At 40.6% G+C, this 12490-nt stretch overlaps 1 protein-coding gene across 2 annotated transcripts in view; it reads right to left on the reverse strand.

Moving 5' to 3' along the window:
* LOC141764900 (inactive rhomboid protein 2-like) overlaps positions 1-12490 on the reverse strand; it is a 38984-nt gene that overhangs the window by 17287 nt on the left and 9207 nt on the right. For both annotated transcript variants that reach the window (XM_074630579.1, XM_074630580.1), the window contains 3 exons: positions 5746-5895; positions 1984-2147; positions 571-754 (listed from right to left, as the gene is read on the reverse strand). In XM_074630579.1, coding sequence (XP_074486680.1) covers positions 571-754; positions 1984-2147; positions 5746-5883 — 486 coding nt within the window. In that variant the 5' untranslated portion in view covers positions 5884-5895. The remainder of the gene's footprint in view (positions 1-570; positions 755-1983; positions 2148-5745; positions 5896-12490) is intronic.

Consider the following 12490-nt stretch of genomic DNA (forward strand, 5'->3'; position numbering starts at 1 on the left):
AGTCAAGAAAAGCAGGTGAGGGTAGTGACACAATAAAGAGCGAAAGAAAAAACTAAATAGTGGAAGACGAGAGGATGAGTAGAGCTGTCTGACACGGACTGAAGGGAGTGACATGATTCATCTGGGGCACAGATGGTCCACATCTATCACCATACAGCACTCGGTTTTATTAAAGCCGGACACATTTTCCCTCTCTCCTCAATCTCCTTCTCTTACCACTCATTTTTTCCTCCTGTCCTTCCAGAGAAGCCTCTCAGTGTCACAACATTAAATCATACAGGTGGGACAATTGTTATTATTATAAGTTATTACCTGTTGGCTGGTTGTGAGATTCAGTGGAAAGTGGAATGACTCAGAGCCTGCTCTGACTCATTCTGTTTCTTTTTGCTGTCTCTGTAGTTATTTCCATTGTATGATATTTTGGTCTAATCATGCAATAGGATCAGGATATGATATGTTTCTAAACAAATGATGTAGAATAAAACCTTAATCTGATGTGAATTAATGGCTGGATTAGAGTGTGTATGTTAAGGCACACAGTGCTCATATGTCTCTATGATAGTAACATACCTTGGGCATCTTGCTTGTGGCTGGTGAGTCGGGGCCCTGGTCGATGCTGGTGGCCATCTCAGGCTCTCTATACTGGGCCTTCAGCTTGCCGTAGCGCTGGCTGCAGTGACGCAGGCTCTTCCTGCGCCATAGCTGCTGCTTGGTCTCACAGTCTTCCCCCACACCAAACCACTGGGCTGTATTCCTACAGGTACAGAAACAAAACGGTGTCCTCAGTATCACAGAGTACAATTAAATAGCATCTGTTCAGTTCTTTACGCTGAAGGGGCAGTCTCCTGTTTTGCCAATATTGCTGTCGTCTGGCAGCTTTGCACTTCTTGGCATGCATCCCTTGTCTTTTTTTCTGTTATTTTGTATAAGGGTACTAGGTGTTTCATGTCGTTTCTTGTGTGTGTTTATTATAAAAAAAGTTGAAAATAAAATATCCCCCCCCCAAAAAAAAGCATCTGTTCATGAGCTCAATTAGACTTTTTTTGCTGATGAATGCTGACAAAATAACTGTCTGTTGATTAGAGGGATGCTGAAAAGGATTTTTTGCTGAATGAACTGTGGGGACTATAACATGCACATTTTGACTCTTTAAGACGAATGACCTGTAGGGAACAGCACTTACATTTATTTTATAATACACTTTGGTGAAGAGTGCTTTGCTGGTTGTTGTCTTCATGGGTTCATGACCTCGCTGACTATTTATGTATTCATTGTGGGTTTCTAATTAAAAATTGTCAGACTTGACTCTGACTAGCAACCTGAACCAAACACTACAGAAGCAAAGAGACGAAACTCTGGTGCTTTGTTGACAACAGCTGCTAGATTGCGCTGCGATAGCGCTGCCGTCATTTTGGACTGAAAACACGAATGACTCCATGGCCATGGATGTATTAAGAGACGTCTGTAAATCACAGGATCATTTTTTGAGGTAAATCAACTTCCCAGTGCGAACACTTAAATAGCCCTCATTTAAATCATTATGTCCTAAAAGTTGAACGTGCATCAGACCCACAGGACTGCACCGCCCTGCACGCTCATATGACATATCCGGTTCTGCCGGCTTCCTGCTAGCTGTGTGCGGCTGTAATAATGTATATATTGGCTACAATTCATCACTTTTATTATCTTATAATACACCCATGGGCTGTATGCTGTAAGCCTGTACCGTGGTGGATGTATTAACGTCTCTGTTCCCAAACAACCGGCTATCGGCCAGTAGCTAGTAGTGCTAGCAGCATGACGTGTCCTGTAGTCGCTTTCAGTCCAAAATGGCGGAAGCGTAGCTCTGCTGCTGGGCGCTGATGTTGCAATGGAACGACAAATTGACTTTCACTTCTAAGTAATATTCCTTCTTTGCCTGAATGTTGAGCAACACAAACAAAAATAATAAACATGACCCAAACAGCAAACTCTTCATCTTACCTGCGGATGCTTTGTGAGATCGACGATTTTCTTCCAAGCTTTGACCTTCTGCGTCTGAACGAGAAGCCTCCCTCTCCTTCTCCATCTCTGGCTCCAGTGACGCTCTCTGACACAGAATCGGTTGCTTGACCACCCGTGCTTTTTTTTAGGGACGGTCGTAGTGGCTGACCAGAGGAAAGGAGAAATGCTGTTACAGTGATATAGTGATTGTTGTTACGGTATAATGAATATGTATTAATAGTGCCTAAACAGTGGAAAATTTAAATATTATTAGGGCTGTCAAAGTTAACGCGATAATAACATGTTAAGGCAAATTCGTTTTAACGCCACAAATTTCTTTAACGCAACTTGCAATTTTTGCCACTATTCGATCTTTCGGAGGTTGTAACAGCGAAGGTTTGTACTGGCATCATATGAAACTAGAAAACCTAAAGAATCCATTGGTACCAACCATGTCATACTAGCTTGTTGTGAAGGAGGCCAAATAACGCTCTAAACTTACACTAAATTGTGGTGAGGTAAAACTGGCACGGCCATTTTCAAAGAGGTCCTTTGACCTCTGACCTCAAGATATGTGAATGAAAATGGGTTCTATGGGTACCCACGAGTCTCCCCTTTACAGACATGCCCACTTTATGATAATCACATGCAGTTTGGGGCAAGTCATAGTCAAGTCAGCACACTGACACACTGACAGCTGTTGTTGCCTGTTGGGCTGCAGTTTGCCATGTTATGATTGGAGTATATTGTTTTATGCTAAATGCAGTACCTGTGAGGGTTTCTGGACAATATTTGTAATTTTTTTGTTTTGTTAACTGATTACCAATAATAAATATAAACATACATTTGCATAAATCAAGCATATTTGCCCACTCCCATGTTAAAAAGAGTATTAAATACTTGACAAATCTCCCTTTAAGGTACATTTTGAACAGATAAAAAATGTGCGATTAATCGTGATTAACTATGGACAATCGTGAAATTAAATATTTGAATCGATTGACAGCCCTAATATTAATTAGTGCCACAATTACAGTAGTAGGAATACTACAATTATCTAAATAAAGCAGCAGCAGCGGAAACAGCAGCAAAGTTAATTATGAAGGTCTACAGTAATTTATTAGCCAAAACTATCCAGCAATTATTATTGCAGGACTGCAGGGAACACCTCAGATGAAATTATTCTTAAATCATCAGACTGCTAAGAAAGTAATTAAGTAATTTTTCTAATGACTACAATACTCAGGGTCAGTGGCAGGACTAAATCCCAATATTGAGATATTTGGATTAAGTGCACATTTAATGTGGACACAGTCAATATTTAATGTGGTCGGGCATTGCTAAAAGGGGCCTGCTCTCTTAAACACCCACTTGTGTATGCTGTTTATAGTGTTTCTTCAATTATACGGGGTGCAGCGAGAGTCCATTATCTTAACCTGTAGTGACTCTGCAGTTGGACGAGGCTAATGGTGCTGTCATTCTGAGAGTTAATGGGGCTCGAGGCAAGCTGTAAGTGAGCCGTATGTTCAGGCTGTGGCTCAGCTTGTCGAGATAGGGAGATACATGGTTTCTGCCACTGTAGAGCAACTAACAGAGAAAAACAATGGTTGGACTTATTAATTATATGATCTTGGACACTTTATGCAGGATTTGTGCACTTAAAATCTCTCTTTAGGCTTTGCAGAAAAGAGCCCAGATTAACGATAGACGTTTTGTCTTCAGTTTTCAAATGTACATGTAGTTGTTTCAGTATTAAAACAGTTCATGAAGTTGCGAAGCATTTCCAAATTTATTCAAAAGTGTTTTAGTAATGGAAACACCAGTTAGTAGCCTGGCTGTGGGGCCTCTTTCTGCTTCTTCTTTTCTTTCTTGTAACAACCAAAGCTACAGTACTTGCCCGAGTTCACACTTTATTTGCATGTTTATTACACAAGTTGCTCTTTGGGAACAGTTTAATTGTACCATGCTCAATTAAACTCTGACGACCTACTACTTTATATAGCTGAAATGGCATCGTTTATGTTCTAGGCATGGGGTCCACACGGGGAAACGTATGGCCTTGTGCCCAGAAAACTGGAGAACATCTGTCCAAAATGCCTCCCTGTCTGAGCAAATGGCAAATTAAGTGGAACAGAGAGGGAGAGCACGCTACCCTCATTAACATGTTTTAATCCCTCCTGAACTTTTAAAAATAAAGTACTGCCGCAACAAGTCTTTCTTGTCCTTCCTAAGCATATGCAAACTCTGAGTCAAACGATTAGTAGGCATGACATCTCCTTCCAAAGAGTCCATCAACCCGAGAGAACTAAATGACTCGCGTTAACTGCTGTATGGATGTGAAGGTATATCAAACGTTTTTTTTTACTATTAGTTTCCAATAAAACTGAACTGAAGTTCCTGTATCACTGCTGATTGAGGATGTTTTAATCCGAATTCAACCTTCTGATTATGCTCTAAATCAACATACTGAGACTTTTCTCTCTCTTGAGTTTGAACCTTTTTGTCAGGTGACCTATCCAGGGAGTTCTGTGTAGAGGACTTTTTAGTGAGCTCATCAGCAAAATGATAAAAACACTTTCAGACACTACTCGGGTCGTATTTACCGTGTTCAAGAGAAGAGTCCATATGAACGCCCCCCTCTTGTTGTATTCACAACAGTGGAACGTTTCTGAAAGCTCAGAGTTCACAAGTTGTGACGGGTTTGTTGACGTTGTCCGAAATGGCGGAGGCCATGGAAGTTCATTTTGCAGCGCATAATAGGTGAATATATTGTAATTTTAGTTGTATACTGTTTTTCTTTGCAATTTTAGAAGATGTTTGAGGAAAATGTTCCCAACGGTCATTATGCCTTTGCATTTCCTGCATTATGTTACCCACTTGCTAGCTTGCTAAATCGTTAGCCCCTGTGGCTTCTAGACGTCGACAGTAACGTTAAATATTGCTGTTGCTTAGCAGCGGTGTTCTTCACGACTTAACCACTTTAACGCCAAGCAAATCGTGAACACGACTTCCCATGTTGTAATAAACAAGCTCACGAGTTTCATTTGAAGACACCACATTTTCCCAAATTAATAAATACAAAGTACTTTGTGGCCATTTGCGTTGTGACGCGTTGCTCTGCTCACATTAATTACATTATTTCCGCGCAATATTTATGGATTTGTCTTAATCGCGCTGCTCTCTCTCTCTCCTCTCGTCCTTCTGACATTTTTCCTTCAGCGCATGCATGACGGTATATAGTGCCTGTTTAGTGACCATCGTTGTCCACTACTTTTCACGATGCATTGTGGGATACTTTGAGTCCACTATATACTGTATGTTATAATAATTCTCACTATACATTCGGACAGCACTACAAAATGGTGAACTCACTGTACCTAACTTAATGGATGCTTCCTTCATTCTTTATACAAATTACTCTTTGAACAAACGGCTGAGGTTTTGGTTAGGTTAAATATCTACCAGTTTAAAAGACAAAGACTTTACTTTACAACTTTACTGCATTCATGGTCAGCATCAGAGCTATTTCCCTGCTCTTTAGGTAAATCAATGTAAATTATAAGCTATTCTTGTTGTTAAATCATGATTTCTGACAGTAAAGAGTATCTAGTATAATAAAGATTGCAGTCTAAGGGCACACGCGTGGGAAAGTGCTTAACAGCAGTTGTGTAACAGGAAGTGGTTAGTCTTTGTGATAACACATCTTCTAAGTGACAATCTGCCCCGAGAGGCCGGGCAGTGAGGTCAAAACGGTCAGCCTACCTGTTTTGCAGGGTCGTGGGACGTCATCTCCTCAGGTGGAGGGATGGCTATTACAAGGCTGGGCGGCTTCTTGCTCTGTAGACGGCTATCTGATTGACCTCTGCTTGGAGGAGGCTCCTCCCCCCCCTGTGATGCCATCCTGTCAGCGTGCTGGAGATGAGAAAATCACAATGGATGTAATTCAAAAGCACAATTAAAGTAGATATAAACAATAAGATAACAATAAGTCAAAAATATATTCATGAAACAACCACTTCTTTTTCACAAAGACGAGACAAAGTTGATGTTGAAAACAAAAACTGTGACTGAAATATGAACTCACTAGTACTGCTAAAACATGTGTCTTTACTAGTGAATGCATGTTGATATGGTATAACTAATGTTTTGCCTTCATGTGAACTGGATCACTAGGGCAGGGTGAAAATATTTAACCAAGCTCAATTCTCACCACACAAGAAATAAGATATAAGAAATGCTCAGCTTTAGAAACTTATGTGTGTACCAAGTCTTTCTTGTGGCAAATGTTTTCATTACAGAGGAGCCACCCCTTTTACTTTAAAGGCCCAACAATAACTCAAAAAGGAAATTACTACAGTCTATTCAAACAGTCCGTTTAGCAGCAGCTGGCTCTCCTCCAGTTCAATCTGCTAAACGCATCATCGCCAATTTCCCTTAGCTTTTTCATTGCCTTCATAGGCAATTTCTTAAGTGATCCTTAAAAGGCTCTGCATTTACTTCCAGCAGATGAGAAATGGTGTTATATCAAGGATAGCGATCGTGTCTTGCTACAGCGCTTCGATTAATTGATTTAAGTTAATGTAATTAGAAGCGAAGAGGCGGGAGGACAGGAAGCGGATGTGTCTGCCGGAGCGTTTCACTGTTAATATGTGCCTAAAAAATGAGTAAACAAACAAAAAGGTACACAAATAATTAAACAATATTACATTTCTGCCATTGCCAACGATCCTCTGATAAGAAAGTGTAAGTGGTAACAGCAGCGCAAACATAGTTAAAGATTCAGTTTAATTAATTTAAATGTGTTTACATGTAATTTAGTTTTAGATTTAATTAATTACATTTTATAAATGAGTTTAATTTGAAAGTGTCATGTAATGATTTATTTGCCTGTGAAAATATTGAGGTTCCTAACCCAGTGACCTGGAATGGGTGATATAGATATGTGTATGACATTAGTTTATCAAGTTAAACGCTAAATTTTGGCAAGGAAAAAGTGTCATGGACATTTTCAAAGGGGTCCCTTGACCTCTGATCTCCAGATATGTGAATGTAAATGGGTTCTATGGGTACCCACGAGTCTCCCCTTTACAGACATGACCACTTTATGATAATCACATGCAGTTTGGGGCAAGTCATAGTCAAGTCAGCACACTGACACACTGACAGCCGTTGTTGCTTGTTGGGCTGCAGTTTGCCATGTTATGATTTGAGCATATTTAGTATGCTAAATGCTGTGAGGGTTTCTGGACAATATTTGTCATTGTTTTGTGTTGTTAACTGGTTTGCAATAATAAACATGTACATACGCAAAACACGCATTTGCATAAAGCAGCATATTTGTCCACTCCCATGTTGTTGAAAGTATTAAATACTTGACAAATCTCCCTTTAAGGTACATTTTGAACAGATAAAAAATGTATGATTAATCATGGACAATCATGCGATTTATCGCGATTAAATATTTTAATCGATTGACAGCCATATTAAAAAAAATAAATTCAATTTCAAATTCCAAATAAATTCAAGGCAACTGGTTAGCCAACTAAATAAACCAGAAATCGATTCTGCAGCACCTAATGTACGTACTTGGACCACTAATGAAAAAGCAACTGATACACCAACTGCTAAGCTGTTGGGAGTGACACCCGATGACATGAGATGACAGCGATCAATAGTGCTCTCAAATCATCATGCATCCTCCAGGTGGTTGGTAATCCATATCCTTTTCCTCTGCTTGAACCGAAAACAACCTTGCAATCCTTTTTATCGACTGCATATAGTGGTGTGTATAATGATTGGTGATCTAGTAGCTTCATTGGGCTGAAAGTTGCTCTGAATGAGATCACCAGTTTATGTCTGAAACACATTTTACACCCAACTATTTAAAGAATACTCATGATAGTACCGGTAGGATCAAGATCCCCGTCTTACACTCAGTGTTTACAAACAAAGCATCATATTCACTGAAGAACATCACGAGTGCAAAATGCAAATGCACACTGTGGATGACACAAATAACACATCTCGCTCGTCTAGTCAGTTGAGTTGATGTAATGAGATTCATAACCCGTCTCTCTGTCTGATCGGGGACTAAATAATATTGTTAAACTTACTTATCTCTGTCTTCCAGTCTTTACCAATCACAGACAAACAGCGAAACAACCAGCCAGTCTATTCCTGGAGCTCAGAATGTCTCTTAGCATTGCACTGTGTATTTCCAGAGAAGCCAAAAGGCACTGCAAACCTAAACCTTTAACGACACAAGCCTTGGCCAACACATCCATTATGTCATTATGGTCCTGAAAGCCTTGAAGTTGTCATGGAGTTGTGGTTGGTAAAATCAATGCGAGACCGTGGGTGTCTGCGGCAGGAATGGCAGCAGCAGGGAAATCTGACACCAGCTCAGTCAATAGCGTAGCTTCCACTACAGAGCCAAGACACAGTTAGACAGGGCTTTACATATTGTTCATGTCACTTACTTTGCCCCCACCCCCCAGAAAAAAACTGCATTTTCTATGATGCCTTTATGTTAATAGGGGTGTATATTTCAATCCTGCCGAGAATGTTTTCAATTATGTGCAATAAATATTTCAAGCTTGGGTCTGATTTAGTCCTCTTGAGACGGAGAGGAGGCTACTGGCAATCTAGCGTGTGGTTTAGTGGAGTAGTGGGTAGGGGCTGGAACCCACCCACTTAGATAATGAAATAGCTAGGAATTTGGCTAATGGACAGAGTGCTCAAGTGGCGGGGAGACTGCTGCTGACCAAAGCCAATGAATGTAGACCGGCAATGAACAACAAATTGTATTCTCCAGAGAAAAGATAACAGAGATAGAAACCTCCAGAATATGAGGCACCAACGAGGGACAGGGAATGTTGTTTATGATATTTTTTGTTATATATATATAATATAGGGCTGTCAATCGATTCAATATTTAATCACAATTAATCGCATGATTGTCCATGATTAATCATGATTAATCGCAGAGTTTTTCATCTGTTCAAAATGTACCTTAAAGGGAGATTTGTCAAGTATTTAATACTCTTATCAACATGGGAGTGGGCAAATATGCTGCTTTATTCAAATGTATCTATATATTAATTATTGGAACTCAATTAACAAGACAAAACAATGACAAATATTGTCCAGAAACCCTCACAGGTACTGCATTTAGCATATAAAAATAGGATCAAATCATAACATGGCAAACTCAAGTCCAACAGGCAACAACAGCTGTCAGTGTGTCAGTGTGCTGACTTGACTGTGATTTGCCCAAAACTGCATGTGATTATCATAAAGTGGGCATGTCTGTAAAGGGGAGACTCGTGGGTACCCAGAGAACCCATTTTCATTCACATATCTTGAGGTCAGAGGTAAAGGGACCCCTTTGAAAATGGCCATGCCTGTTTTTCCTCGCTAAAATTTTGCCTCAGTTATTTAGCCTCTTTCACGACAAGATACTATGACATGGTTAGCTTAGGTTTTAAAGAAATTAGTGGCATTAAAAGTAATTTGTGTTAAGCACAAAATACTCAGCTTTAGAAACTTAAATAAGTAAGCAAGGCTGCAAACTCAGAGCATAACATTTAACATAAAACACAGCCGTTTTATTTTCATATTTAACGTTTAGCAAGCAGCATCTAATTGTGCGACCTGGATCACAGTTTTAAGAGAGGTGGACAATTATTTATTTTTTGAAGTTTATTAATTAGCTTGCGTCCTGTCTCATCTGCGAGGAGAAAGCTGCCATTCTGTAGGAATACAATCTTGAGTGGCATTACTCTACTAAACATACAGAGCTAGGTACGAGGGAGGAGAGAGGGAAAGATGAGTTGCACAGGGGCTAAAATGTATTGTTGAAAAACACAAACAAACAAGTTTGTTTTCCTCAGAGTATTCAAGCGGTCCCCTAAGGAGAGAACAATGTGGCCAGTGGCCTCCAGGAAACTGAGTTTGACACCCCTGATATAGAGCATGGAGATTAATTCAATAAAACAGCATGCAACTCCACCATGAGTGTGTATAAATAGAATCTACTGTTATATGGCGCCACTCTAGATAAGATAATTTTACAGTAGGCTAGTTGTTGTTGAGCTGATTTTATATTCTGATTTTCTCAGACCACAGCAGTGTTAACAAATGAGACAAAAACGATTAAAAGGCTCCCCAACACAGGCAGAAAGCTGACGATGAGACACTGGTGTTAAAGTTGCAGTGGGTAGAAATTAAGCAAATATGATTAAAAAAAGTTATTTTTATAAAACGCTATATCCTGACAGTAGTGCATGAGACAGGTAATCTGAAAAAAATCATGTGCCTCTGTGTCCTCCGGTGCTCCTAATGGCATCTGCAAGATTTCGCAGACTGGAGGAAAACAACCAATCAGAGCCGAGCTGGAGCCTGCCGTCTGTGAGCAGCCGTCAATCACTTGTGAACTCCGATCAAACGGTCAAACTAGGCAGCGCTGATCAAATATGAATCAATATTCTGTTACTGTAATGCCTATTTCTGGCCTCAAATGTTTTCAGAAACATCTAAACAGAATATTAATTCATACTTGATCAGCGCTGCCTAGTTTGATCGTTTGATCGGAGCTTGCGAGTGATTGACAGCTGCCTCCGTTGAATGAACAGCCAATAGAAACTCTGAAATGACCTGTGATTGGACAAAGTCTCCCGTCACGGGCTACATTCTTTAAAGTCTGAAAACAGAGCCGTGAGGAGGTGCAGAAGTCTAGTTTTCTCTCAGAACACTTGAATTACAATATGCTGAAAGGTTATTATTGAATTTTTGCCCAATGATGACAAAAATATTCTGCCTACTGCAGGTTTAAGCAGCAAGCCTGTTCTGGCAGACACCAACAGGAAAAACATCTGAAGAACGAGTTGTTATTTTTCGCTGAATACATGACCATAATTTCCCCAGCTGTGTCTGGGAATGGTTGTACGTCAGCAGGCAGCAGCAGCACCATAAGGGCATGTTTGCTGAATAAACATGGATCCTTTCTTTCTCATCATTAACCATCCGTGCACTTTCTCACATCTAGCTAATGTGATGTTTAATTTTAGAATGTAACGAATGGGTTTTGAGAGAATTACATACACTATGTCGCTCTACTTGTGTTTCTGTAACCATGACGGAATGACAAGAAATGAAAGTCAAATTCAGTCAAGTTTAAGCTTGGAAAAGAAAAAGCATATAAAAGCGGAAAAAATGGGAAACACTGGAAAGAAATATTCAATGATGCCCCATCCTCGGCTGTGTCAAGTGAATCTGTCAACACACTCCCTGCCAAAGAGTCATGTGTCAGAGCAAGGAAGATGTTATGTCCACAATGACATCACCCATAGCTAATGTCATCACATGACATGGAAAGTACCATTTCCAGCAAATGTCTGTGCGTCTAACAAATCAGTGGTTCATCTAACAGTTCATGACTTGACCGTTAATCAGCGGGACTGTACTGTCAGTGTTTGTTAGCCACCTCCCTCCCCCACTTGTGTTTGGTGAAATCACGTGTTCCACTGAGAGTGTGTCACCATGGTTCAGTCACTTCTTTCCCCTGAGAGAGACCTGCCCTGAGCATGTATCAGTGTTCCTTTGTTTGTGAGTATTCCCGTTGACTGACGCTCAAGGCAGTGTTATCCCCAAGCGGCAACCTCAGGTGCTGAGAAAAGAAGACAATGCAGAAGTAGTGCCAAAAGAACTGCAGCTCATCGAGTGGCCACTTCAAGCTGGCTCCAAAAGCGAGTCAATCCTCATTGACCCCCGTGTTAAGATGCCCAACTTTACAGCAGAAATAAACATGTTTACAGCCTGGTACAAAAAACGGTTTTGGTCTCTATAGCTAATTTCCCTGTTCATGACAACTGTATGGGGGGTGAATGTTTATATAACTCACCAGTTTAAATTATATTAAGGCTTAAAGTTTGGCATAAATGAGGGTGTGGCTGCTTTGAGTGACAGGTGGGTGTCATCTCAGGTTGCTAGCTGCTAGATGTCTGCACTGCTGCATCACCCGGACCTGCCTCAGCTCCTCCGACGATCCACCTCTTTGCCCGTTTTTGGATTAGCCAGGAGACAGACTGTGTCGTCACTGCTAAAATGGTGATGGCCACCTGCTTCGCGCCAGAAAATTATGCCATCCCGGCTTTCGTGTGGTGTGCGAAGGCTCCACAACTTGTCACGGTGGTTTGTCGTGTATCTCTGAATTTTTGTAACTACATGCGCCTTTCTTTTCAACACTGATGCCTTCGAGAGAAGACTGGCCGAGCAGTTTCGCCTGTACAGACATCTCTACAACTGTTCATTGAGAGACCACAAGGACAGTCACATGACATTAAATACTTGGAAAGAAATAGGCAACAGACTGGGGAAAGAAGAGGCTTTTTGCTGCAGGCTGTGAAAGAATATGAGAGATCGTGAGGGGAAGCACCGAGAGAGTACACAAATGCAATGTTTGGCGGTACATACATCCGTACTGCTGCCAGTCAGACGACTTTCCTTT

Source organism: Sebastes fasciatus, chromosome 3, assembly GCF_043250625.1.
Source record: "Sebastes fasciatus isolate fSebFas1 chromosome 3, fSebFas1.pri, whole genome shotgun sequence".
NCBI lineage: Eukaryota > Metazoa > Chordata > Actinopteri > Perciformes > Sebastidae > Sebastes > Sebastes fasciatus.